Below are 27,264 nucleotides of genomic sequence, written 5' to 3'. Positions count from 1 at the left end.
ATCAGCCATTCTCTGAAGCCATCTCAACAGATGCACCTTCAAATCAGAGCCATGCACCTGAGGCTGGAGGGTAGGCTTAGGGAGCTCCCAGCTCCAATCACATTGCCGTCCAGGCTCCTCCTTCAGAGCAAGGTTGGAACGGCCATTGGTGGCCATACTGGGACGCTCATTTGTCCCTCACACCTGAACAGGTGCAGCTCTCCCTTATACACAAAAAGACAGCATCTAGAGAGAGAGGAAGAGATTTGCCCACGGCCCCATGCCTGGTCAGCAGCGAGCAGGGCTGTGTGACCCACAGCCAGCCTCTCCTGTCCTGACCTCCTGGGTGGGAGTGGGGCACTGTGCCACATGCACGTTTCTGGAGTGGCCAAGGGCAGGGGGTGACTGGCATTCCTGCCAGACCTGACAAACCATCTGGTAGAGCTGCTTCCTGAGGCCAGGGCTGGAGACTCGCATCCTAGGCCTCTCCCTGGAGCTGATTCTCGGGACCTTAGGGAAGAGGGTGCCCCAGCCCTGGGCTTAGCAACCCTCTGATGTGGCCAAGATGCCACACACCCTGGCAGCCTGCCTTGTGTCTGGGCTCCCAGCACCAGAGGGCTATGCCCAGTGGGGGCAGACATGGGGTTCCCTGCCACTTCCTTGTGCTGGGTTCTCAGGGCCTCTCCCTGCCCCCACACACCTGCCCTCTGCAGGACGGGTCTGGACTCAAGGAAGGAGCTCAAGGCTGGCACCATCACCCTCCCTGGCTTCCATGCATTAATCTGTAAAGGAGGCTAATAACTCTCTCCTAGCGTGGCCCTTGTGAAGATAATAGATCTAAAGTCACTTTGAGATACCAAGAGGACCCACACACTGGCAAGGTGTCATCAGCATGACTGCTCCCCTCAGGGCTGGGTGAGAGAGCTAGTGATGTCCCTCTGCACCAAAGAGGCTTGTGGGCTGGATGGGAGGCTGCAGGTGTGGCAGGGCCCTCCTGCACATGGGGAGTAGTAGAGTGTGGAGGAGGCGTTTGAATGAAGGTACCTTGGGAAGAAGGAGAGCGGCCCGACTGCTCCGACAGGCTGGGATTGAGGCTCTCGGGGGCGTCTCCTCCTGCCAAGACTCATCCCCGGAGCACCCTGTGAGCTGGGCTGTGCCGTGCTTAGGGCTCTGTGGGGAGTGGGTCGGGGCTGCTGGGGCCTTAGTGGTCTGGCCCCATGGGATCGGAAAACAGATCTGCTGGGGCGACATGGCACCAAGTTCCGGGGCTGCTTTGGACTGTCAAGGCTGGAGGCCTGGCTGCTAGCTGAGGCTGGAATAAGCTCAGAAAGAGACTGAGACTTTACAGACTTCCTGTGAGTGGGAGGGCCTAACCCTTCCCCTTTATTTTTATTTACTTATTTTGAAAGACATGGTCTCACTCTGTCACCTAGGCTGCAGTGCAGTGGCACAGTCTTGGCTCACTGCAACCTCCGTCTCCCAGGTTCAAGTGATTCTCCTGTCTCAGCCTCCAGAGTAGCTGGGACTGCAGGTGCGCGCCACCATTCCTAGTTAATTTTTATATTTTTAGTAGAGACAGGATTTTGCCATGTTGACCTTGAATTGGTCTTGACTTCCTGGGCTCAAATGATCTGCCCTCCCGAGTAGCTGGGACTACAGGCTTGCACCACCACACTCAGCTAATTTTGAAGTTTATTTGTAGAGATGACGTCTCACTATGTGGCCCAGGCTGATCTTGAACTCCTGGGCTCAAGTGATCCTCCCACCTCAGCCTCCCAAAGTGCTGGGATTACAGGCGAGAGTCACTGTGCCCGGACCCAACCCCCTTTTACAGACAAGGAAATTGAGGCTTGCAAGAGAGATGTGACAAAAACTAATAAACTAAAAAAGGAATTGCATGTGAGAGGCGGGGGTGCCGAATGCCAGTCCCAGCTCTGCCCCCAGCAGCCCTGGCCTCAGCCCTGGCACGCAGTGTCCACTCAGCTATACTGAGTGGGGATGGAGTGATGGTCGCGGATGGACCTTTCTGAGAACTTAACATAGAAGTTAAGGCACTTGCCTGGGGTCACATAGGGAGTGAGGCTGGGCCCAGAGGTCTCACCAGGGTTGTCCACAAGGGGCAGCAGAGGAGAGGCCCATCTTCCCACCCAGGAGCACTTCCCTATTCCCAGTTCCCCAAATGGGAACCTGATGCTGTTTGGAGCGCCTACCCCTCCTCTGGTCTCTGGCGCCCCCGTGTGGCCTCAGTGAGCAGGCCCCTTCGTATCTCCTGTGGGCTCCACCCCTGCCCCGCCCCCATGAGGGCCAGGAATCCCTCAGGTGAGAGGGATCTGAACTCCTGCCCCCTCCCTTCCAGGAGATCGGAGGCAATGGAAGGGATTCCCAGAGTTTGGTTTGAATCCTGGCTCCCCATCCCAGCCTGGCTGATTTAGGTAATACACGCCAACCTTGTTTCCCCAAACATTTCTCAGCCCATGAGCTCTGTGTAGCTACAGAGTGGGCCTCTAGGGAGATGATATCGGAGGCAGGGCCAGTCTGAGACCAGCTGGACAACATAGTGAGACCCTGGCTCTAAAAAAAAATTAAAATTGAAAATTAATCAGGCATCATGGTATGGGCCTGCAGTCCCAGCTACTCGGGAGGCTGAGGTGGGAGGATCACTTGAGCCCAGTATGTTGAGGCTGCAGTGAGCTGAGATTACAGCACTGCACTCCAGCCTGGGTGACACAGCAAAAATCTGTCTCAAAAAAAAGACTAGGCGTGACGGCTCACACCTGTAATCCCAGCACTTTGAGAAGCCCAGGCAGAAGGATTACCTGAGGTTAGGAGTTCGAGACCAGCCTGGTCAACGTGGCAACATAGTGCAATCCTGTCTCTTTAAAATAAATAAATAATCACATGGGAGTCCCTTTGTGGGGAGAAACACCCCGTTTGCTACAACATTCATGGAACACCCCCTCCCTCAGGAACGTGATCCTGCCCCCATCTCAGGAAGATCCCAGGACGAGGGGAGAGGCAAACCCCTAAACAGGTCTTTTAATGAAATCATGTGTTGGCCAGTGCCTCAAGCCTGTAATCCCAGCACTTTGGGAGGCTGAGGCGGGCAGATTGCTTGAGTCCAGGAGTCTGTGATCAGCCTCAGCAACATGGTGAAACCCCAACTCTACAAAAAATACAAATGTGGCCAGGCATGGTGGCTCACGTCTGTAATCCCAGAACTTTGAGAGGCCGAGGCAGAAGAATCACCTGAGGTTAGGAGTTTGAGACTAGCCTGGCAAACATGGCAAAACCCCATATCTACTAAAAATACAAAAGTCAGCTGGGTATGGTGGCACATGCCTGTAATAACAGCTATTTGGGAGGCTGAGGCAGAAGAATCGTTTGAATTTGGGAGGCTTAGTTTGCAATGAGCTGAGATCATGCCACTGCACTCTGGCCTGGGCAACAGAGGGAGAGTCCAACTAAAAAAAAAAAAACATTAGCCTGGCCTGGTGGTATCGGCCTGTAGTCCCAGCTACTTGGAAGGCTGAGGTGGGATGATCACTTCAGCCCAGGAGGTTGAGGCTGTGATGAGCCGTGATTGCACACTGCACTCCAGTCTAGGGGACAGAGGGAGACCATGTCTAGAAAAGAAAGGAAGAAAATGTTGTCCAGGCCGGGTGTAGTTGCCCACATCTGTAATCCCAGAACTCTGGGAGGCCAAGGTCGGAGGATCACTTGAGCCCAGGAATTCGAGACCAGCCTGGTCAACATAACAAGACCCTGTCTCTCCAAAAAGTAAAGTAAAAGATTCGCTGGGTATGGTGACATATGCCTATAATCCCAGCTACTCAGGAGGCTGAGGTAGGAGCCTAAGTCAAGGCTGCAGTGAGCTATGATTGAGCCATTGCATTCCAGCCTGGGTGACAGAGAGACCCTGTCTCAAAAAAAAAAAGTGTTGTCTGAAGCCACTGATATGTCCCCCGCTTTAATCTCTCCTCATGGCGCCTGGTCCACCCCGGCTGGACACAGCTGGACAGAAATCAGAAATACCACTGGTTAGAGCCAGGCCCTCCCCTCCCCAACGTCCTCCAGCCCATCTCAGACCTCCCCTTGTCCTTCACGTTCCAGGTCGGACTTCAGGCCCTGCTCCTACCGAGGCTTAAAATGTCTGCGGTGTTGGTACCAGCCCAGCTCCCCCTCCACTCCAGGGTTTACCTTAGAAGCCACCTTGTCCTCAGCCCTTCAATTCCCCTTCCTTCTTCCAGAGCCTCAGTGTGCCCATCTGCCAAATGGGCGTGACCATCCCTGCCCCACCTTCCTGTCTCCCACGTCAGCTCTGATGATAAAATCAAAGTGAGATCAGAAACATTTTTGGGGGGGAGGGTGGGCGATGGGTCCCAAGCTTGGGCAAACCTGGGAGAGAGCGAACTACAATTCCCATCCGGCTCCGGGGCCGCGGGCGTCCCTAGCCCCTCTCCTTTAGCCAAGGCCGAGGCGGCTGCGGCCCAGGGGGCAAGGGAAGTTGCAGTGCCTCGCGCCTCCCGGGTCAGGGCCCAGGTAGGGCTCGGTCTGGGGCCGCGCGGGGACCAGGGAGGTCTTTCCGACCCTGCGAGACATTACCCGCGCCCCGCACAGAAGTCAGTTGCTCCCCGCGGCCCGCCCCCTCACTTCCTGGCCCGGAGTTGGGCCCGCCCAGCGCGCCTCCGCCCCCACCTTCACCTCGAGCCGAGGCTCCCATTGGCCGGCGCGCACCTGCCCGTCCGTCGGGGGGGCGGGGCGCGGCGCCCAGGTGAGGGCGCGCAGGCGGCGGCGGAGGAAGGTGACAGCGGGGAGGGCGGGAGAGCAGGGGGAGGACGCGCGGACAGAGCCGCAGACGGCCTGGCGGACGGACAGCCCGACGGGCGGGCATGCGGGCAGGCGGACTCTAGCAGGGGAGCGAGGCTCCGGCCGCAGCCATGGAGCGGCGGCTGCGCGCGCTGGAGCGGCTGGCGCTGGGCGAGGCCGGCGGCGGCCCGGGACTCGACGGCCTCCTAGATCTGCTGCTGGCGCTGCACCACGAGCTCAGCAGCGGCCCCCTGCGGCGGGAGCGCAGCGTGGCGCAGTTCCTGAGCTGGGGTAAGTGGCTGGGAGGCAGGGAGCGGGGGCGGGTCTAGGGACTTCGCGCCGAGACCCCGGTATGCTCAGACTCCCCCGCAGGGACCCGCACCCCCACGGGCTTCCCTCGCAGACTCCCTGCAGTGACTCTGACGCTTACCACCGGACCCCCGCGGCCCTCACACTCTCCTGCGCATCTCACCCTCACTTCAATTCTCACACCCGCTCCTTCCCACTCGCAGACCCTGACACGGGCCCAAACACACTATCTTGTGCCCAGGTATCCACCCCAGACTCATGTACCCATTGCACCAACTAGAGTCCTGTCCAGAATTCCTTGCTCACAGGCCACACCTGGCGCGGGGCACACACAGACCCTCATGCATGTTGCCCACTGAAACACGAGTTCGCTCTCATTCCTCTTGGATGCACCGAGGCACACAGCTCACCAGGAGATCCAGGGAACCCTCCAGACCACCCCGACGGCACTGACTCTGCGAAACACACAGATCTCTACGTATCGCACACTTGCAGACATCCCCCCGCCCCCCAGCAACACCCCCCACCCCCGCAGCTCCCTGCCTGCCAGACCACTGCAGCCTGGACTCAGGAACGGACCTCTACCCCTTGACTTGTGCAGGCTGCTGGCCACACTCGGGGAGGGGTGCCTGGCTGGAGGTGGGTCTGTACCTTTCCTGGTAGACTCATCTGAGTCATTGGGAGTGGCTGGCCCGGGGTGACCCTGAACCCACTGTGGGCACTGGCGCCAGCTGGAGGGTTCCCTGGTCACACCCTTTTGGGCCATAGGGAAAAGGCACAGGGGCCTGGCCAGGGCGGGGTAGGCAGGTGTTTGCCCAGTGGGCAACTAGCGTTCCTGGCGCTCCTGAGCCCTCGGCAGGCACAAGGCCGGGGGTGGAGGGGAGAGGCTTCCACCCAGATGTGTCAGGGAGTTGTCCCCTAGCCCCAACCTTTCCATCCAGGGTGAGGCAGTCGGAAGGCCCCTGCCTCTGTGCCTGTCTCCCTGGGACACCTTCATGCTATGCATGTTGCCTGTGCTGTTGTCACCCCCATGATACCCACACACGTGTGTGTGTTTGCACACACATGGGTGTTCCTCCCTGACTGCCTCTGGCACCTCTGCCTGGGACCCCGGTATGGGGGCTGTCTGTTGACATCTCCCGAGGTAACTCAAAGGGCCGTGACTCATTCCTCTCCTGCCACAACTTGTCCCTGCCCCTGCCCAGAGCCCCCATGCCCTGTGGGAGGCAAGAGGATTGGGTAGCCTGTCCAGGGGCCTGAATCCTCCTGCCTGTGGGCCTGGGCTTCTGGTGGGTCCCCGTCACGCTGGCTTCAGCTTCCCCTGGGAGGCCCGGGGCTGCTCCTCCCCAGCTCCACACACAGACCTGAGAAAGAGACAATGAATTTCTGTAATGAGGTTTCCACCCCACCCCCGCTGCGGGCTTCTGCCTGATAAACCTGTGGAGCAGCTCTCTGTCCCACCCGCAGACCCGCCCAGCTGGCAGGGAGTTTTCCTCCTGGCAGGGGGAAACTGAGGCAGGGTGCCAGACCACAGCTGCCCCCCATCCTGACTGATCACTCCTGCCTCCCTAAGACCCAATTCTCTCCCCAAACCTGTGGCTACTCCAGGCCTGAGAAGGGCTTGGGAGTGGCTGGAGTTGCCCCTCCTTGGAGGTATCTGGGATTTGAGGAAAGAGGACGTTCTTGGCCAGGCAAAGGCATCGACTGGCCAGGGAGGCAGAACTCGGAGGGAGAGGGCCAGTCAGGCCTGGAGGCAGCCTGCACACTCACACCCTCAGGGGCCAGTGCTGGCACCAGAAAGCCATCTTGGTCCTGTTTGTGAGTCTCGTGTGCACCTTGGCCAACTGGCATCCATGCCTCCAACCGAGGGGCCCCACTTGGGGAGCATAGAGCCTGTCCTCCCTGCCCTAGGCGCTGCAGGCCTGACTCCCCAGCCAGGTACCTCTGTGCCTACAGGGTCCCCAGACACAGGCCCATAGCTCCTGAATGGCAGAGAAGCCTCTCTGGGGATAAGGAATGTCACCTGTCCAGTTTCCCAAGACAGGCCCTGGCCTGGCCCTGTGAGGGGGCCAAGAAGTGTGAGCTGAGGGTAGGAGTGGTATCCCCATGGCCCCCAGGGTGACCTGGCCAAGCAGAGTCAGACCCCAGGCTGGGCAGAACTGCAGGTCCCATCAGCTTCTGGGATGGAGGCTGCCTAGGGTCTGGGGCTGGGGGTCCAGGGAGGTATGGGGACCAGGCAGTCAGCTGAGCCCAGGCTTTGACCTTCCACTCTTCCTGATCATGGCCAAAGGAGGACCGGCTTCTGCCAACCCTTTGGCCCGAGGCTGTCCCTGGAGAGGTCATCCCTGCAGGGCTCACAGGATTGGCAGCTCCTGGCTTGCCCAAGGTGAGGGGGACTGGGGCCCGCCCTGCACACACTCTGAGTCCTGCCCTGTGTCCCTCAGCCAGCCCCTTTGTAGCAAAGGTGAAAGAACTTCGTCTGCAGAGAGATGACTTTGAGATCTTGAAGGTGATCGGCCGAGGAGCCTTTGGGGAGGTGAGCAGAGGGCCCGGGGTAGGTGGGGAGGAGGTGTTCACACGAGGCCAGGCTCACCCCACTCCTCCCTGTGCCCGTAGGTTGCCGTGGTGAGGCAGAGGGACACTGGGCAGGTTTTTGCCATGAAAATGCTGCACAAGTGGGAGATGCTGAAGAGGGCTGAGGTCAGTGTGGGGTTGGGGGGACCATTGGGCACCCTACAAATGGGTGTGGGGGAGGTGTTTGCTGCCAGGGCCTATGGGGCATGGGGGGGGCAAGCAAGGCTGCAGACCAGACAAAGGATGCTACCCTCAGCAGGCACTGATCTGCTGTCTTTGTTACAGTAAACCCTTTTTCAAGTTTTTTAATTTTTTTATTTTAATTTTTATTTTTTTTTGAGAGGGAGTCTCATTCTGTCACCCAGGCTGGACCACAATGGTGTCATCTCAGCTCACTACAACGTCTGCCTCCCAGGTTCAAACAATTTTCCTGCTTCAGTCCCCCAAGTAGCTGGGATTACAGGGACATACCACCACACCCAGCTAATTTTTGTATTTATAGTAGATGTGGGGTTTCATTAAGTTGGCCAGGCTGGTCTCGAACTCCTGACCTTGTGATCCACCCACTTCAGCCTTCCAAAGTGCTGGGATTATAAGCATGAGCCACCGTGTCCAGCCAATTTTTTTTTTTTTTTTTTAGATGGAGTTTTGCTCTGTCAACTAGGCTGGAGTGCAGTGGTGCTATCTTGGCTCACTGCAACCTCTGCCTCCCAGTTCAAGTGATTCTCCTGCCTCGGCCTCCTGAATAGCTGGGATTACAGGTGCCTGTCACCACACCCAGCTCATTTTTGTATTTTTAGTAAAGATGAGGTTTTGCCATATTGGACAGGCTGGTCTCAAACTCCTGACCTCAGGCGATCATTCTGCCTCGGTCTCCCAAAGTGCTGGGATTACAGGTGTGAGCCACCACTCCCAGCCTACAATAAACCATTTTTTTTAGACGCAGTCTCACTCTGTTGCTTAGGCTGGAGTACACTGATGCAATCTCTGCTCACTGCAGCCTCCACCTCCCAGGTTCATGGGATTCTCATGCCTCCGCCTCCCTAGTAGCTAGGATTACAGGCGTGTGCCATGATGCCCAGCTAAGTTTTTTGGATTTTTAGTAGAGACGGGATTTCACCCTGTTGGCCAGGTTGGTCTCCAACTCCTGATCTCAAGTGATCTGGAGCCTCCCAAAGTGCTGGGATTACAGGCCTAATAAACCCTTTTGAAAGTAACTGGAGTCATTCTCGTTTTCCACATGGTCATGCTGAGGCTGAGCCATAGAGCATAGGCTTGGGCTGTCGTAGCCAGCCAGGGGACAGCAGAGCTATGACCTTGACCTGAGCTCCCAGACTCATAGAGTCTTTCTCCGTCCCCTGAGCTGGCAAGGGGGTCTCCTGGTCTCTGATCCCAGCCCACCCCTTCTACACACCTGCTGCAGACAGCCTGTTTCCGGGAGGAACGAGATGTGCTTGTAAAGGGGGACAGCCGTTGGGTGACCACTCTGCACTGTGCCTTCCAAGACGAGGAGTATCTGGTGAGGATACTTGGCGGGCCTGGAGGGGGACAGCCACTTGGGGCTGGGGCCAGGGGCACTGGGCCCAAAGAGAGACGGTTCCTAGAACCAAGAGACTCCCACTTCCCACCAGCTCCTGGCTTGGTGCCTCCTGCCCGAACCCTGGTTGGGAACTGGCCAGCCCAGAGCTGCTGGGAGATGCAGCCCTGCCTTCCCAGAGCCCTGCAGGACCACGGCAAAGTGGCCAGGGGCACCCTTCCCCCAGGTCTGACTCTTGTCCCCCACCCGCAGTACCTTGTGATGGACTACTATGCCGGTGGGGACCTCCTGACGCTGCTGAGCCGCTTTGAGGACCGTCTGCCACCCGAGCTGGCCCAGTTCTACCTGGCCGAGATGGTGCTGGCTATCCACTCGCTGCACCAGCTGGGCTATGTCCACAGGTGGGCCCCCAACCCCGCTGCCCTGCCCAGACCCTGCCAACTGCGCTGGGAACAGCTGATGTTGGCTGAGCACTCACGACGTGCCAGACGCTTTGCTGGGTGCCTCATCCACTGCTTCCTTGGAATCATTGCAAAGAGCCCTCTGTGGCAGGGGCTGCTACTGTCCCCAGCCTACAGTTGAGGGGGTCAGAGCTTAGCATAGGTCAACATCTGGCTCAAGGTGACTCAGCTCACGGGTGGTCAAGCCATGGTCAGCACTGGGGAAGTCTGATCCTGCATCCCCCACAGCCACCTCCAGGGGTCGCCCCACACATCCTTTCTCCAATTTAGCCATCCTTCTCTTTCTGGCCTGTGGGACCACATACCCGCACACACATTGCTCACGTGTGCACACAGGAATGTAAGTGTGGGCTGGTGCTGGCACACAACATGCAGGTGCACCTGGGCATGTGCCTAAATGGCCACTTACACACAGGTCAAGCCTCTCACTCTCTCTGCCTGCTACCCGCCAGGGATGTCAAGCCAGACAATGTCCTGCTGGATGTGAACGGGCACATTCGCCTGGCTGACTTCGGCTCCTGCCTGCGCCTCAACACCAACGGCATGGTAAGGACCGTGCCTCAGAGTGGGAGCATGGGGTACCAGGCAGGCTGAGCTCTCAGGAGAATGGGAGGCCCCAGGCCTAGTGCAGGGACATCAGGCTCCCCAGGGAAGGTGGGGAGGCCCAGGCCCTGGGTGGGCAGCAGCAGGCCAGCCTGGTGGAGTAGGAGTGCCAGGGCCATCATGAGGGGCCAGCAGCCCCAGCCAAGCCCAAAGCTGTCCTCGTGGCTTTACCACTATCACCACCCACAGGTGGATTCATCCGTGGCAGTGGGGACGCCAGACTATATCTCCCCTGAGATCCTGCAGGCCATGGAGGAGGGCAAGGGCCACTATGGCCCACAGTGTGACTGGTGGTCGCTGGGAGTCTGTGCCTATGAACTGCTCTTTGGGGTGACGCCTTTCTATGCAGAGTCCCTGGTGGAAACCTACGGCAAGATCATGAACCATGAGGTCTGAACACCAGGCTCTGGGCTTCCAGGGAGGGCAGTGGGACCCCCAAGTCTGTGTGGTTGGAAATCCCTGCAGGGAGGCTGGGTTCCTAGACACTTGACCCAGCCTGGCCCCCTCCCCCGACCCCCAGGACCACTTGCAGTTTCCCCTGGATGTGCCTGATGTGCCAGCCAGCGCCCAAGACCTTATTCGTCAGCTGCTGTGCCGCCAGGAAGAGCGGCTGGGCCGCGGTGGGCTGGACGACTTCAGGAACCATCCTTTCTTCGAAGGCGTGGACTGGGAGCGGCTGGAGAGCAGCACGGCCCCCTACATCCCTGAGCTGCGGGGGCCTATGGACACCTCCAACTTCGACGTGGATGACGACACCCTCAACCATCCAGTGAGTGGGAAAGGCTGCTGCAGGAGGGGAGCTGCCCTATTCCTTGTTAGCTGGGGGGACCCTTCCTCTGAAGTCCCCTGGGGTGGGCTGGGGTTGAGGCCTTCAGACTCCGGGGCTCATAGGTTACGGGTCCCACCAGCCTCCCCATGCTCCCCTGCACTGAGTTGAGTTGCATCAAGGGAAGGCCTCCAACCAAAGGCATCATCCTATTAACTAGAAGCCATATAAGGAAGAACTCGCAGCAGCCGCTAGGAGACTTGTGGGCACCAGGGGTCTGTTTGGGTTGGGCTGTGAGCAGGAGGAGGTCAGTGCGCCTGGTCCCAGGGGTCTCCTGGGCCTTGGGCCTTGGCCTGTGGACTCTGACTCTCTCCTTCCCTCTCCCTCTGCAGGGGACCCTGCCACCGCCCTCCCATGGGGCCTTCTCCGGCCACCACTTGCCATTTGTGGGCTTCACCTACACCTTGGGCAGGTGAGGCTAGTCCTCACACACCTGATGGGAGGCTTGGGTTACCTGGCTGGAGCGCATTGGGAGCATAGCCCACTGGGGCCCTGGGAAGGAGGCCAGAAGGGCTCCCCAGTACCTGACCATGCTAGGTGGTCTAGCCCTCATCCTCAGGGTCCTGGTGAAGCCACACCCAGGTCCCGCTGGGCCCCATACCGGCACATGGCTCTCACAGTGCCTTCCACGAAGGCCAAGGGTGCACTGTACCTGGAGCCAGAGGCCTAGGGTTTGAAAGGCTCCTACTGCTCCTGGGCCTCACTTTGTGACTGTAAAATGGGTGGGATGGGCAGGGCACAGTGGCTCACGCCTCTAATCCCAGCACTTTGGGAGGCTGAGGCAGGTGGATCACCTGAGGTCAGAGGCAGCCTGGCCAACATGGTCAAACCGCATCTCTACTAAAAATACAAAAATTAGCCAGGCGTGGTGGCACGTGCCTGTGGTCCTAGCTACTCGGAGGCTAAGGCAGGAGAATCGTTTGAACCTAGGAGGCAGAGGTTGCAGTGAGCCGAGATCGTGCCACTGCACTCTAGGTTGGGCAACAGAGCAAGACTCCGTCTCAAAAAAAAAATGAGTGGGATGATCTCCACCTACTCCCATTCGAGGGGCCAGCCTGAGGTCCTGGTGCACTGTGCTCTGAAGTGGAAGGAAATGGGTCCAACCCCCCACTCCTTGGGGCCAGCTGGGCCAGCGTCACCACATCCTGCCCTGGATAGCCCTTGGGAGAGGCCTTGTCACCACCATCTTCCCCTGGGGAAACTGAGGCTAAAACATGTGAGGTTTGAGGTGACACAGCTTGTAGGGGCCAGGACAAGGGCTTAAACCTGGACCTGGGGACGCTGGAGCCTGGGCTCTGGAGCCACTGCCCTAGGCTGCCACCACCCATGGCACCAGCCTGGGGTCTCCCAAGCCAGAGTCTGTCTGTCTGTGGCTGTTTTTCGGTGAATGAGTGATTAGATGCAGGGGGATGGAGGAGACTCTGGCATTAGGTTTCTGCCAACACACGTGGCCTCATGTCCCCCCGCAGTCACAGCCTTGAGAGCAGCTCTGAGGCCTGGGCGGCTATGGAGCGGAAGCTCTGCTGTTTGGAGCAGGAGAAGGTGGAGCTGAGCAGGAGGCACCAAGGTACAGGGAGCAGTGGGCCAGGGCTGGGTGTGCTGGCCCTGGAGGCTGCTGCTACGGGAGTGGACTCACCTGTGGGTACCACCACCCCTCCAGAGGCCCCACACGCTCCCGCAGACCATCGGGAGCTGGAGCAGCTCCGGAAAGAAGTGCAGACTCTACGGGAAAGGCTGTCAGGTATTCCCTCTGCCCACCCCACTGGGGCTGAGTCCCACCCATGCTTGGGTCCTGTCCCTGCTCTGGATACACTGTATGATCCTGGGGGAGCATCTTATGCTCTCTCAGCCTGCGTGTGGAAGACGGGCCAGAGACTTGCTCCTGGGCTGGGGGGAAGCTTCTTTGAGAGGCTGGGGCGGTCAGCACTCGAGGTCTCAGTGACTCTTCCCGGCAGAGATGCTGAGGGATAAGGCTCCCTTGTCCCAGATGGATGGGCCCCCGGCTGGTAGCCCAGGCCAGGCCAGTGACCTACAGCAGGAGCTTGACCGGCTGCACCAGGTGAGGGCTGGGTGGGGCGGGTGACTGGCCCTGAGCTTTGTGGATGGTCCATGTCTGACCCTGGGCCTTGTCCTCCCCACCCCCTCCCTGCCTCCTCAGGAGCTGGCCGAGGGTCGGGCAGGGCTGCAGGCTCAGGAGCAGGAGCTCTGCAGGGCCCAGGGGCGGCAGGAGGAGCTGCTTCAGAGGCTGCAGGAGGCCCAGGAGAGAGAAGCGGCCACAGCTAGCCAGAGCCAGGCCCTGAGCTCCCAGCTGGAGGAAGCCCAGGCTGCCCAGAGGGAGGTGGGTGACCAGGGTGGGTAGGGACAGCACCTGGGCCCCACCCCAGTGGCCCCTAGTGTGGCTGGCAGAGGCTGGGCGGGGGGATGGCGCCTGGGATGGGGCAGTCTGGGAGTCCATGTCTCCTCACGTCCACTGTGGCTGGCAGAGCCTGCAGTCCATGGTAAGGTGGGCAGAAGGGCTGCTGAGGGCAAAGTTGGCACTGACCTGCCTCTGCACCCCTCACAGCTGGAGGCCCAAGTGTCCTCCCTGAGCCGGCAGGTGAGGCAGCTTCAGGGACAGTGGGAGCAACACCTTGAGGAGTCTTCCCAGGTCAAGGTACTCAAGTCCTACCCCCTTGGCAAGAGGCGTTTCCCCACCAGCCTGACCCCAGTCAGCCTCAGGGCCAGGCCTGTGTCCCGGGCGGGTGGGCCCTGGCATCTGGGATCTCTGCCCTGACCTCTTCCTTGTCCCTAAGACCGTCCACACAGCCTCTGAGACCAACGGGATGGGACCCCCGGAGGGTGGGCCTCAGGAGGCCCAACTGAGGAAGGAGGTGGCCACCCTGCGAGAGCAGCTGGAGCAGGCCCACAGCCATGGGTGAGCCAGGAAGCACGTGGCAGGGAGGGGCCGGGCCCGGCCTGGGTGGGGAGTCATAGCCTTGGCCTTCTCCTCCTCAGGCCGAGTGGTAAGGAGGAGGCTCTGTGCCAACTGCAGGAGGAGAACCGGAGGCTAAGCCAGGAGCAGGAGCGGGTGAGCAGGCAGACGGAGGGCACAACAGACAGACAAGGCAGTGGGAGCCACTGGGCAGGTGGGCAAACTAGCCAGCAAGCAAGGTGGACGTGGGCAGGGCTCAGGGTGCTGGGGGTACCTGGAGGGAGATGGCAGTGCCAGGATGGCTGGGTCTGGGGCTGATCTTACCTTCTGGCTGGCCCCAGCTAGAAGCAGAGCTGGCCCAGGAGCAGGAGAGCAAGCAGCGGCTGGAGGGCGAACGGCGGGAGACGGAGAGCAACTGGGAGGCCCAGCTCGCTGACATCCTCAGCTGGTGGGTGCCGGAGGTGGGTAGGGGGATGCAGGTGAGACTGAGGGCCCAGCCCATGACCCTGAGCCCCTTCCAAATCAGGGTGAACGATGAGAAGGTCTCCAGAGGCTACCTGCAGGCCCTGGCCACCAAGATGGCAGAGGAGCTGGAATCCTTGAGGAACGTGGGCACCCAGACGCTCCCTGCCCGGCCACTGGTAAGCCCCAGAGACCCCCTTGGGGGCTAGCTCAGGCAAGTCACTGGCCTTCCGTGAGCTGAGCATCCTGCTGCTGAAGGTCACTACTGGAGGTGGAGATGGTGAGCTCACAGCGGGTCAGTGGCCAAGCTGGAACTTTGAGCCTCGCCGGGTGGCATGGGTAGCGGCATGCTCTGGTAGGATGGCGTCCCTGAGGCAGCCAGACCTAGAAGGCATCTTATACGGGTGCCCCATGGCCACCAGGACCACCAGTGGAAGGCACGGCGACTGCAGAAGATGGAGGCCTCGGCCAGGCTGGAGCTGCAGTCAGCATTGGAGGCTGAGATCCGCGCCAAGCAGGGCCTGCAGGAGCAGCTGACGCAGGTGCAGGAGGCCCAGCTGCAGGCTGAGCGGTGAGGCTAGGGGCAGGCTTAGGGGGCCGGGGCCTGAGCAGAGGCCGGTGTTGAGCCCTTGCCATTCTCCCCAGCCGTCTGCAGGAGGCCGAGAAGCAGAGCCAGACCCTGCAGCAGGAGCTGGCCATGCTACGGGAGGAGCTTCGGGCCCGAGGGCCAGGGGGTGAGTGGCCACTGACTGCTTGCCTCAGAGCCAGGCACCCCTGTGGCCTCCTGCTTGCCAAGGGGGCTCCATGATGGCCTGGCAGGGTGATGGAGGCAGGAGTCTGTTCCTGGACTCTGCCACTTACTCCACCATCTGTGACTAGCACTTTCTGAGTGCCTGCTGTGCCCAGCCCTGCCCGCTGCCCATGGTCATTTTCCATTTTACCGAGGTGTGAACTGAGACCCCCTCCTGGCCCCTGGTTCCTCAGGCCAGGGACCCCAGCCCAGTGACCCACACTGTCTTTGCAGACACCAAGCCCTCGAACTCCCTGATTCCCTTCCTGTCCTTCCGGAGCTCAGAGGTAAGGACCAGGCCAAGGGGCTGGTTGGGTTGGGGTCCTGGGAGAGGCACAGAGGCCTTGACTTTGCTCTTCTCTCTCTTTTCCCCAGAAGGATTCTGCCAAGGACCCTGGCATCTCAGGAGAGGTCCCAAGGCATGGAGGGGAGCCAGAGCTACGGCCGGAGGGCCGACGCAGCCTGCGCATGGGGGTGAGGACAGGTGGGTCCGTAGTAGGGGGGCTGGGCCCCGCCAGTGCCCATCTCACCTGCTCCTCCGCCCTCCTGCAGGCTGTGTTCTCCAGAGCACCTGCTGCCAACACGGCCCCTACGGAAGGTCTTCCTGCTAAGGTCAGTGCCCAGAGGGGCAAGCGGGATGGGGCCACCAAGCAATTCTGCCGGGCTGAATGGGCACCTCCACGTCCATCGTGGCCAGCAGGCACAATTGGGGCGGAAGCAGTGGCAATGAGCTTGCCTGGTGCTATAGACTGGCTGGGGCTCGGCAGTCAATACCAGCCTGGCTTAGCCCCTTGTCTCACCTGAGCTCTCAGGGATGGGGAAAGGGGCCCTGGGAGGCCTTGGGTAATGGCCGTCCCCTTCCCCAGCCCGGCTCACACACGCTGCGCTCCCGGAGCTTCCCATCCCCCACCAAGTGTCTCCACTGCACCTCTCTGATGCTGGGCCTGGGCCGCCAGGGCCTGGGCTGTGATGGTGAGAGTCCCCACCCCACCACACACCCACCCCCTATGCTCCAGCCACGGCCCCAGGTGTGTGGCTCTGGCACACCCAGGCTGTTTCTCCTATCCCTGGGTCACGGGCACCTGCTGGTCAAATTTCCTACTGCTCAGCTTTGTTCCTTTTCTCACTTAATGAGGAATTGGGGACAGTTCGGGTGCTACTGTGGCCTCAGGGAAGCTGGCTCTGGACATGCTCCAGTGTTGGTTTGGGGCTGCCCCTTCCCAACCTCACCCCGTCCGCCTTCACTTTCCCCACAGCCTGCGGCTACTTCTGTCACGCAACCTGTGCCCCACAGGCCCCACCCTGCCCCGTGCCCCCTGACCTCCTCCGCACAGCCCTGGGAGTGCACCCTGAAACAGGCACAGGGACTGCCTATGAGGGCTTCCTGTCGGTGAGCAGGGGCCGAGGGAGGGGAAGACGGGTGTGGGGGTGCTGAGGGCCCCTGCAGTCCTCCCATGCTTGCCTTTCCACCAGGTGCCCAGGCCCTCAGGCGTCCGGCGGGGCTGGCAGCGGGTGTTTGCTGCCCTGAGTGACTCACGCCTGCTGCTGTTTGACGCCCCTGACCCAAGGCTCAGCCCGACTAGTGGGGCCCTCCTGCAGGCCCTGGATCTGAGGTGGGTGCCAGGCAGTGGCATGGGGCAAGGGACTAGTGGTGGACGGGGGCGGCCAGGGACAGGGAGACCTCTGACCTGTTCTGGGAACCTTCCAGAGACCCCCACTTCTCGGCCACCCCCGTCCTGGCCTCTGATGTCATCCATGCCCAATCCAGGGACCTGCCACGCATCTTTAGGGTGAGTCCCTGGGGTGAGATGGGCCAGCCACCATCCACGTCCCCATGCCGTCCCCACTCTGGACACTGTCCCCCACTCCACACTGCCCTCTTAGGCCAGCCACAACTATAACACGCATTCCATATGAGCACCTAGCTGGGTCCTGCCTCATTTAGGATCCGCTGTAGCTTCCCATCGTCCGAGGAGTTCTCCTGCCCCAGCCCTTGAGGCCCCAAGGATTCAACCCCGCAGGCCAAGGGGCTGGTTGGGTTAGGGTCCTGGGAGAGGCACAGAGGCCTTGACTTTGCTTCTCTCTCCCCTTTCCCCAGAAGCCACCATCCCTGTCCCGGCCCTCTCCCTGGCACTGCTCTCTGCTCTGGCCACACCTTGCTTTCTCCAGTTCCGAGGGCTCCCTGTGTCTGTGGGCACCACGTTCTTGGTCCTTCATGTCTGTCTCTTTGCATGCAATTGCCGGCCCCGGGCTGGTGCACACCCCGGGGTGTGCTTATGGTTAGTGGCTCATCCCAGGCTCCAGCAGAAATGTCAAGTCCCCTGGGAAGTCAGCCTTCATCTACTGGCCTGGGTTTGGGACCCTTGTCTACGTTCCCACCAGGCCCATCCTCACCCCATTATGGCGCTGGTCTCAGGGTTCTGGAGTTGTCTGTATGCCTGTCTGGCCTATTCCCTGATGCTGAGTGTATGTGAGGCACCCCGGGCAAAGCAGCTGTTGGAGGCAGGAAGGGAGGAAGGACAGATGGCCCACAGCCCTCCAGCCTGGGTCCCCGCCCACAGGTGACGACCTCCCAGCTGGCAGTGCCGCCCACCACGTGCACTGTGCTGCTGCTGGCAGAGAGCGAGGGGGAGCGGGAGCGCTGGCTGCAGGTGCTGGGTGAGCTGCAGCGGCTGCTGCTGGATGCACGCCCAAGACCTCGGCCCGTGTACACACTCAAGGAGGCCTACGACAATGGGCTGCCGCTGCTGCCCCACACGCTCTGCGCTGCCATCCTTGGTGAGCTGGGGGGTGGCTGGAGGGAGCAGTCCAGGCCTGCAGGAGTGCCCCTGTCTAGGATTAGTGCCAAGAGCTGGGCCCTGTCACTGCCCATTCCCTGCAGCCATGAGACAGACGGGCTTGCACCATGTATGCCTCCAGCCGCCTGTGTGCGCGGCAGTGTGAAAAGCCCTGGGCCACCAGATAGGTGTTTTGCTGTGCCTCAGTTTCTGCTTTTTCCAAAAGAATCAAGCGAGTGAAAGGAACAAAGCCTTTTTTTTTTTTTTGAAACAAGAGTCTTGCTCTGTCACCTAGGCTGGAGTGCAGTGGTGCAATCTCAGCTCACTGCAACCTCTACCTCCCCAGATTCAAGCGATTCTCCTGTCTCAGCCTCCAGAGTAGCTGGGATTATAGGCATGTGCCACCTCGCCTGGCTATTTTTTGTTACAGCCCTGCACACAGGAGGCTGGAGTGCATAGATGGGGTTTCACCATGTTGGGCAGGCTGGTCGAGAACTCCTGACCTCAGGTGATCTGCTTGCCTCGGCCTCAAAGCGGCTGAGATTACAGGTATGAGCCACCACACCCAGCTGGAACAAAGACTTTAGAAAGAGACAAACGAGAGTTCAGTCCTGGCTGTCTCCCTGCAAGCTGGGGGTCTGGGGGGCCATTGTGGAACCACTCAGAGCCTCATAACATCTCCTGGGTGGAGCTGCTACAAGCTTCACTTGTGCTCAGCCTTGAACCTGGGGCTCAGTAGGGCTCTTCTGTAACTGAGGCTGGGAAAGGTATGAAGCAGAGCTCCTTGGCCTCCCTGAGCAGCTGAGGCCCTGGGCCAGCCCCTGCTCTCAGGGTGGGAGCCACAGGAGAGGCTGTGTGGGTCCCTGGAGCAGTTGGGAACCAGAGGGGAGGGGACTTATTGAGTAAGGGGCTCTACTGAGCCCCCACAGCATCACTTCCTAAGAGCCGCTCTGTGAGAAAGGTACCATCGTCCCAGTTTACATAAGGGGAAACCAAGGTTCTGAAAGGTCTTGTGACTTACCCCAAATCCCACCGCTCAAAGTGACGGGCCTCACCCCAACCCCTCTGGAAAAGCCTGTCCAGATTCTGGGAGAGAAGGGTCAGTGAGGCAGGGACAGTGGGATTATCGCCATCCCCATTTCCTCAAGAGAAACTAAGGCACAGCAAGGCAGGTGGACTGCCCAGTCTCCCTGTCATTGAGCGGGCTTTCTGACCCCTGACCCTCTCCCTCCCTCAACCAGACCAGGATCGACTCGCTCTTGGCACCGACGAGGGGCTCTTTGTCATCCATCTGCACAGCAATGGTACCCATCAAGGCTGGGCCAGGGTGGGCAGGGGCAGCCCCAACAGGCAGAGGAGGATGGGGATGGGTCACTCTTCAACCACCTACAGTGACACTCTCCCCTCACCAACCCTGCAGATATCTTCCAGGTGGGAGAGTGCCGGCGCGTGCAGCAGCTGGCCTTGAGCCCCAGCGCTGGCCTGCTGGTCGTGCTGTGTGGCCGTGGCCCCAATGTGCGTCTCTTTGCCCTGGCAAAGCTGGAGAACGTAGAGGTAGCAGGTGCCAAGATCCCCGAGTCTCGAGGTTGCCAGGTGCTAGCAGCTGGGAGCATCCTGCAGGCCCGCACCCCAGTGCTCTGTGTAGCCGTCAAGCGCCAGGTGCTCTGCTACCAGCTGGGCCCAGGCCCTGGGCCCTGGCAGCGCCGCATCCGTGAGCTGCAGGCACCTGCCCCTGTGCAGAGCCTGGGGCTGCTGGGCGACCGGCTATGTGTGGGCACCGCCGGTGGCTTTGCCCTCTACCCACTGCTCAATGAGGCTGCGCCATTGGTGCTGGGGGCTGGTTTGATGCCTGAGGAGCTGCCACTGTCCCGCGGGGGCCTGGGTGAGGCACTGGGAGCCGTGGAGCTCAGCCTCAGTGAGTTCCTGCTGCTCTTCACCACTGCCGGCATCTACGTGGATAGCACAGGTCGCAAGTCTCGTGGCCACGAGCTGCTGTGGCCAGCAGCACCCACGGGCTGGGGTAAGGCCTGTGGAGGGCTTGGCAGGGGGGCCAGACACCTTCAGTGTGTGGGTGAAGACAGGGTCCCACCTCAGCTCTTGAGCCTGGCATTGGAGGCCTTTGGTGCCATTTTTCATCCTCCAGCCCAGCAACACCCTGTCCCACCCTCTGTGGCTTGCAGAGGACCTTCCTTTTCCATGGCTGAACTCATGCTCCTCTCCCGGGTACACAGCAAACATTTTTTTTTCTTTTGAGACAGGGTCTCCCTCTGTCACCAGGCTGGAGTAGTGGCACAGTCTTAACTCACTGCCACCTCCACCTCCTGGGCGCAAGAGATCCTCTCACTTCACCCTCCAGAGTAGCTGGGGCCACAGGTGTGTACCACCATGCCCAGCTAGTTTTTGTATTTTTTGTAGCAACAGGGTTTTGCCATATTGCCCAGGCTGGTCTCAAACTCCTGGACTCAAGCCATCCTCCTGCCTTGGCCTCCCAAAGTGCTGGGATTACAGGGGTGAGCCACTGGCCCCAGCCTGTACCCAGCAAACTCTTAACTAGGTCCAGCCCCAGTGTCAGCTGAGGGTCTGGAGCTGGCAAGCATGCCCAAGATGACCGCTGCAGTTGCTATGGTCACCACTACCTTCATGCTCCCCACCCTGCCTCCCCATTGGTTCTTTACTTGTCTTTGCCTCTTACCTCCCCGTCCAGACCTGTGCCAATTTAATGACTGGCTTGGTGCACTGGGGTCCCACAGAATGGACTGGGGCCAATTTCCTTATCCCTATCAAGCACCCAGCCCAAGCTGGGACACTCCAGGGGCGATGGGTTTGGAGGAATGAATGGAAGAGTGAATGAGTGAATGAATGAATGGGGGCGGTGGGGCAGTCTGGTGCATGCACAGGTAACTAGCATGATGAGAGTAGGGCTGAAGAGAGGGGCAGAGCATCCTTTATGAGCAATGGCTCTTTGGGGTGGGGCCTGCAGGATGGGTGCCGCATACCACCCGGGCTGCCCAGGGCCAAATCCCAGCTGGGTGACCTTGACCATCACATGGTTCCAGGGGTTCCATTCCCTCATCTGGAAATTGGGGTTTATAACCATAGTATCTTCTCGGAGTTGTGAGGGAATTAAGGGAGGAAAAGCGTGGTCGTTTAGCACCTAGCCAGGCCAGTGGTGAGTGGTCCCGGAGAATCTCTGAATTGAACGGGCAACAGGGAGTCTTCAGAGGAAGGACCTTAGCTGGGGCGTGGCAATCACTGTGCTGTGGCAGGAGACAAGGTGTTCCCTGTGGAATAGAGGGGGAAAGAGCTCAGAGGTGCCTGGCGTGCCCGCAGGGTACGCAGCCCCCTACCTGACAGTGTTCAGCGAGAACTCCATCGATGTGTTTGACGTGAGGAGGGCAGAATGGGTGCAGACGGTGCCGCTCAAGAAGGTGAGGGTCCACCAGAGCCCGGGGGCAGCGCCAGGGGGTGGCGGCGTGGCCTGACCTCTGTGCCTGCTGCCCCAGGTGCGGCCCCTCAATCCAGAGGGCTCCCTGTTCCTCTACGGCACCGAGAAGGTCCGCCTGACCTACCTCAGGAACCAGCTGGCAGGTGAGGGAGTGCGCGTATACGCGTGTATACGTTCACTGATGCGCACATGTGGTTGTGTGGCCCTGAATGCCAGTTGACTGGGCCCGGGAGACCTGTGAGCACAACCCAGCTCTCTGCTTCTCCCACAGAGAAGGACGAGTTCGACATCCCAGACCTCACCGACAACAGCCGGCGCCAGCTGTTCCGCACCAAGAGCAAGCGCCGCTTTTTCTTCCGCGTGTCGGAAGAGCAGCAGAAGCAGCAGAAGCAGCAGCGCAGGTGCGCGTGCGCGTGCGCGATGCAGGGGTTGCGACTAGGCAGGGCGAAGGGCTGTCCTGCTCGCGGGAGGGCAGAGCTTCGCCGCCCGCTCCATACACCCTCTCCGCCCATAGGGAGATGCTGAAGGACCCCTTTGTGCGCTCCAAGCTCATCTCGCCGCCCACCAACTTCAACCACCTGGTACACGTGGGCCCTGCCAACGGGCGGCCGGGTGCCAGGGACACACCCCGGGTGAGTCCTCCGGAGCCAATCACAAGCCACGCTGGTGAGGCTGAGCCAATCACCGGCCTCTGTGGTGAACTCTAGCCAATCACAGGCCTCCGTAATTATCTGGGCCCCTGAGGCCTGGGACTCACCCTTCTGCTACTTGGGACTTCAGCACATCCAGGTTGCATGCCTAGTGGTGTTCGTTTGTCCTGGTCTGTTGTGCCTTGGGCTTCCTGGCATCATTGTGCCTCCTGGTCCCAGCTTCTGCACACTGTCACCCAACAGGCTCGGGAAGAGAAGAGCCGAGGTGCCCGCGGCTCCGGCCCACAACGTCCCCACAGCTTCTCCGAGGCGTTGCGGCGCCCAGCCTCCACAGGCAGCGAAGGCCTCGCTGGAGACGCAGACCCCAGTAAGGGCAGCCCCTCAGCCTCCAGTCTGCCACTCCTGACCCCAAGTTTCCACCCCCTTTGGATCCATCAAATCTGATCTTGGTATTTTTGTCCCCTTGTCTGCTGCTGGAGCAGTGAAGAGGAAACCTTGGACATCCCTGTCCAGCGAGTCTGTGTCCTGCCCCCAGGGATCGCTGAGCCCTGCAGCTTCCCTAATGCAGGTGAGCCCGTCCAGGAGGCTTGTCTGTCGCCCATTCTAAGGTCAGACAGTTCAGTTCTGTGCTAGGCCCTGCACGGGGACCCAGGATAGGGAACAAGCTGAGCCCTCGATTCTACGAGATGCAGATTCTTACCTGTCTTACCCCACCAGTGGGCACCAGCAGGGGCATGGAGGCAGGCCGGCCTCGGTGGGAATCTTGGCTCTGACTGTTCCAGCTGTGTGGCCCTGGGCAAAGTGCCCAACCTCCCTGATCTTGTCTCATCTGTGAAATGACGTGGTTTCTGGGAGGCCTGCATGAGCTAATGATACCTGCCAAGGGCTCAGCACAGTGCCTGGCATGGGGAAGGGTGCCATAGAAGGAGAGCTCTTGGGATTCTTTTTTTTTTTTAGACGGAGTCTCATTGTGTCGCTCAGGCTGGAGTGCAGTTGTACAATTTCGGTCACTGCAACCCCCACCTTCCAGGTTCAAGCAATTCTCCCACCTCAGACTCCTGAATAGCTGGGATTATTGGCGCGTGTTACCATGTCCGGCTAATTTTTGTATTTTAAGTAGAGATGGGGTTTCACCATGCTGGTCTCAAACTTATAACCTCAAGTGATCCACCTGCCTCAGCCTCCCAACATGCTGGGATTACAGCATGAGCCACCTCACCCAGCCATTCTTGGGATTCTATTTTTTGTTGTTGTTGAGATGGAGTTTCGCTCTTGTTACCCAGGCTGGAGTGCAATGGCGTGATCTCGGCTCACCGCAACCTCCGCCTCCTGGGCTCAGGCAATTCTCCTGCCTCAGCCTCCTCAGTAGCTGGGATTACAGGCACGCACCACCATGCCCAGCTAAGTTTTTTTTTTTAGTAGAGATGGGGTTTCACCATGTTGACCAGGATGGTCTCAATCTCTTGACCTCGTGATCCACCCGCCTCGGCCTCCCAAAGTCCTGGGATTACAGCATGAGCCACCTCGCCCAGCCATTCTTGGGATTCTTAACAGAGGCCCAGTCTAGGGTAGAGTTGGGGAGTCAGTGGAGGGAGCAATCCATTCCGAATGAGGACAGTGGAAAACCTAAGAGAAACTGGGAAGGTTCACATTCACCCTCCAGCCACGTCTCCTGCACACACATCCACTCCTGACACATCGGGCCACTGGGAGCCCTGGGGCTTGCCGTGTTCTCTCACCTCTTCAGGTCACTTTCCCCTGCGGTCCCCTCTGTTTTGAATCCCTTTCCCTGTCTTAGCTTTGACAAACCAGACTGCCCTCCAGGTGACCTACCAGGATCATCTTCAAAGGAACCTTCCTGGCCTCTTGGTCAGGTGGTCATTGCTCCTGGGGCTGGTGCCCCCTTCGCCACCCCACTCCCTCCACACCTTCCTGGCCTCTTGGTCAGGTGGTCATTGCTCCTGGGACTGGTGCCGCCTTCGCCACCCCACTCCCTCCACACCTTCCTGGCCTCTTGGTCAGGTGGTCATTGCTCCTGGGACTGGTGCCGCCTTCGCCACCCCACTCCCTCCACACCTTCCTGGCAGCTCCTGCTATGCCATGGGTTTCTTCTGGTGCTTGTCATCTTCCCTTGACTGTGGGCTCCTTGTGGTGGGGGTCAGGCTTCATTCTTCCGCCCAGAGTAAAGCATGTGTGTCGACTGAATGAAGAATGGAGTGAATGAACAAAGGGACTTTGAGGCCGGGTGCAGTGGCTCACCGCTGTCATCACAGCGCTTTGGGAGGCAGAGGTGGGTGGATAACCTGAGGTCAGGAGTTTGAGACCAGCCTGAACAACGTGGTGAAACCCTGTCTCTATTAAAAATACAAAAATTAGCTGAGCCTGGTGGTGCATGCCTGTAATCCCAGCTACTTGGGGGGCTGAGGCAGGATAATTGCCTGAACCTGGGAGGCGGATGTTGCAGTGAGCCGAGATCATGCCACTGCACTCCTGCCTGGGCAACAGAGTGAGACTTTGTCTCCAAAAAATAATACAAAGATTAGCCAGATATGCTGACGAATGCCTGTAATCCCAGCTACTTGGGTGGCTGAGGCAGGTTCACTTGAACCCGGGAGGCAGAGGTTGCAGTGAGCCAAGATCGTGCCACTACTGCACTCCAGTCTGGGCGACAGAGCAAGACTGTCTCAGAAAAACAAAAAAACAGGAACTTCAAGTTCATTCAAGTTTAAGTAGGAGTTCTCCAGGTCCTTCCAGTAACCATGTACCACACACCTCACAGCTGGCTTCCTCCAGGGGCCCTGATACAGTAGGTGATGGGTCTAAGGGGGCCTCTGGGAGGCACTGTCCCTATGAGGAAAGAGTCCTCCCTGATCCTCCTCCCCCCACCCAACTCTCTTTTCTTTCTCCTGCAGGTCTCAGAACGGCCCCGAAGCCTACCCCTATCCCCTGAATCGGAGACCTCTTCTTGACGCCCTCTGTTAGGACCCACCCCAATCCCAGGGCAGAAAGACACTTGGGAGCGAAGAGCTTGAGGAATGCCATACTCCGGCTGGTCCGGGACGTGGAAATTCAGACTCAGGGAGGGCCCAGGCTGGGCAATGACTGGGAGGCTTGTCTGGGTTCCTAGGACTTGGGGGTCCTGACTCCCAGCCATCATCCCGCCTTACCCCTCTGTTCCCAGCCCCAGCCTTTGCTAGCCATTGGGAATAGAATGACCCCTTTTGTCCTGGTGATTGGGGTGATTGTGCCAAAGCTCTTATTTCTAGTGCCAAGCCCCTGGAGGCTTTAAGAGTCGGGATGAGGGATGGAGAGGCAATGGGTCTCTGGGAACAGGTTGGGGTCTTATCTGTGGACTGTCTGGCTCCCAGCTGAGGCCAAGATGGGGCATGTCCCGGTCTCTGCTCAGCATCTGGGTGAGAAAAACAGGCTCTGATCCAGAGGAAGGGAGGATAGACGAGGAGGAAAAGGATGTAGGTGAAGGAGGTGAGAGACAGGCAAGGGAGGAAGGAAGTGCAGGAGGAGGTGAGAGGAATTAGAGGTAGAAGCCTTGCAGAGGAGGAGGGGAGAGGGATGAAGGAGAGCGACGAACAAGAGGAAGGAGACAAAAGGAGAGGGAGCTGGGAGAACAAAGGGTCCTTTCTCTGGAGAGAGTGCCGTGGGCAGGGCTGACGCTGTCAGCCAGTCCTCCCAGCAGGGAAGAGAATCCTGGACAGGGAGGGGAAGGGGAGGGTATTTATAAGGGCTTCTTGGTGGGAGATGGGCACCCAGTGAGGGCCACTGGAAGGTCCCTGGGCACACTCTGGCCCTTCCCAGAAAGGGGGGTCCTTTTTCTTGAAGCTTCAACCAATTGTGTATTAGGGGAACCTAGGGGGCATTTTATTATTGATCACAGTCATTATTATTGTTATTATTTTGCTATTTTTATTAAACCTCCCCCCACTGAAGTGTGGGGGCAAAATAAATATTTATCTCCTCAAATGCTACATTCCCAGGAGGGACAGACCCTGACGCTCTGTCAGACAACAAGAAACCAATAAAGACAACTTTGTGAGCTGCTGGCCTCCCTGCCTGGGTCTGTCCTGAGGTTCAGAAGATGGGGGGTTAGGAACGGAGGGAAGAGGGGGGGTGTCACAGTTAAAGACCAGGTTGTCTTCTCTGCATTTTCAGGAATCAGGTGACACTCAAATGGGGTAAATGAAGAGACTTTGCTAATGAAGGGACAGTTTACAGAAGCATGCAGTGCTAAGGGAACATGCCAATGAATGGTGGGGTGCAGCAGAGAGGAGCTGTCAGGCCCCCTGGCCATCCAGGCTGGAAGGGGTGGTGGTGCTACCTGACAGGAGCTCTAGCTTTTGGCAGAGCTTGACCGTGGCTCAGCTGAAAGGCAGCCTAGGAAATAAGTTCCTCCACCTCACTCCCTCTCATCTCCTGACTCCCTTTTTACAAATTCAAAGGGCAACCAGAGGCCCCAAGAATTCAGTAACTGGCTAGACAAAGTGGCTCATGCCTGTAATTCCAGCACTTTGGGAGGCCAAGCGGGCAGATCACTTGAGGTCAGCAGTTCGAGACCAGCCTGGCTAACATGGTGAAACCCTGTGTCTACTAAAAATACAAAAATTAGCCAGATATGGTGGTGGGCACCTGTAATCCCAGCTACTCGGGAGGCTGAGACAAGAGAATCAGTTAACCCAGGAGGTGGAGGTTGCAGTGAGCTGAGATTGTGCCATCACACTCCAGCCTGGGCAACAGCGAGACTCCATCTCAAAAAAAAAAAAAAAAAAAAAAAAACCAGGCTCAGTGGCTCATGCCTGTAATCCTAGCACTTTGGGAGGCCAAGGCAGGTGGATCACTTAAGGTCAGGAGTTTGAGACCAGCTTGGCCAACATGGTGAAACCCCATGTCTACTAAACATACAAAAATTAGCTAGGCATGACGGTGGGCGCCTGTAGTCCCAGCTACTCGGGAGGCTGAGGCAGGAGAATTGCTTGATCCCAGGAGGCACAGGTTGCAGTGAGCCAAGATCACACCACTGCACTCCAGCCTGGGCAACAAGAGTGAAACTGTCTACAAAAAAAAAAAGGACTCAGTAACTGCAGGTTGTTGTGGCCAGTCTTGGCACAGAGATGAGTGGAGA

The 27,264-nt window shown here is 59.0% G+C and overlaps 1 protein-coding gene across 3 annotated transcripts; it reads left to right on the top strand.

The window, feature by feature from the left end:
- The first annotated feature begins 4,748 nt into the window (after positions 1 to 4,748).
- Positions 4,749 to 26,184, top strand: CDC42BPG (CDC42 binding protein kinase gamma). 3 transcript variants are annotated; one of them, XM_078341389.1, is made up of 37 exons: positions 4,749 to 5,076; positions 7,539 to 7,630; positions 7,711 to 7,794; positions 9,092 to 9,187; positions 9,458 to 9,606; positions 10,119 to 10,212; positions 10,459 to 10,659; positions 10,790 to 11,038; positions 11,428 to 11,507; positions 12,565 to 12,662; positions 12,756 to 12,836; positions 13,051 to 13,154; positions 13,254 to 13,433; positions 13,659 to 13,748; positions 13,888 to 14,009; positions 14,090 to 14,162; positions 14,348 to 14,454; positions 14,533 to 14,647; positions 14,891 to 15,039; positions 15,114 to 15,202; positions 15,493 to 15,545; positions 15,637 to 15,732; positions 15,811 to 15,870; positions 16,125 to 16,230; positions 16,515 to 16,648; positions 16,732 to 16,871; positions 16,967 to 17,048; positions 17,820 to 18,036; positions 19,277 to 19,339; positions 19,456 to 20,055; positions 21,366 to 21,463; positions 21,539 to 21,623; positions 21,752 to 21,881; positions 21,995 to 22,112; positions 22,374 to 22,497; positions 22,613 to 22,698; positions 25,043 to 26,184. In XM_078341389.1, the coding sequence occupies exons 1-37, from the start codon at positions 4,917 to 4,919 to the stop codon at positions 25,097 to 25,099; spliced, it is 4,662 nt and encodes a 1,553-aa protein (XP_078197515.1). In that variant the 5' UTR covers positions 4,749 to 4,916; the 3' UTR covers positions 25,100 to 26,184. The 3 variants fall into 3 exon arrangements, with proteins under 3 accessions (XP_078197515.1, XP_078197514.1, XP_078197516.1); XM_078341388.1 differs by having other exon boundaries at positions 15,634 to 15,732; XM_078341390.1 differs by lacking the exon at positions 21,366 to 21,463 and having other exon boundaries at positions 15,634 to 15,732.
- The last annotated feature ends 1,080 nt before the right edge of the window (positions 26,185 to 27,264 follow it).

Source organism: Callithrix jacchus, chromosome 10 (assembly GCF_049354715.1).
Source record: "Callithrix jacchus isolate 240 chromosome 10, calJac240_pri, whole genome shotgun sequence".
Classification (NCBI taxonomy): domain Eukaryota; kingdom Metazoa; phylum Chordata; class Mammalia; order Primates; family Cebidae; genus Callithrix; species Callithrix jacchus.
This window is presented reverse-complemented; position numbering and strand designations above follow the sequence as displayed.

What these genes read in the sequence shown, in the direction of transcription:
- CDC42BPG (XM_078341388.1), top strand. Translation starts at nt 4,917, where the DNA reads ATGGAGCGGCGGCTGCGCGCGCTGGAGCGGCTGGCGCTGGGCGAGGCC. An exon ending in GCCGAGGAGCCTTTGGGGAG is followed by an intron (nt 7,631 to 7,710) that starts GTGAGCAGAGGG and finishes CTGTGCCCGTAG; the next exon opens with GTTGCCGTGGTGAGGCAGAG. An exon ending in CCTCAGGAACCAGCTGGCAG is followed by an intron (nt 21,624 to 21,751) that starts GTGAGGGAGTGC and finishes CTTCTCCCACAG; the next exon opens with AGAAGGACGAGTTCGACATC.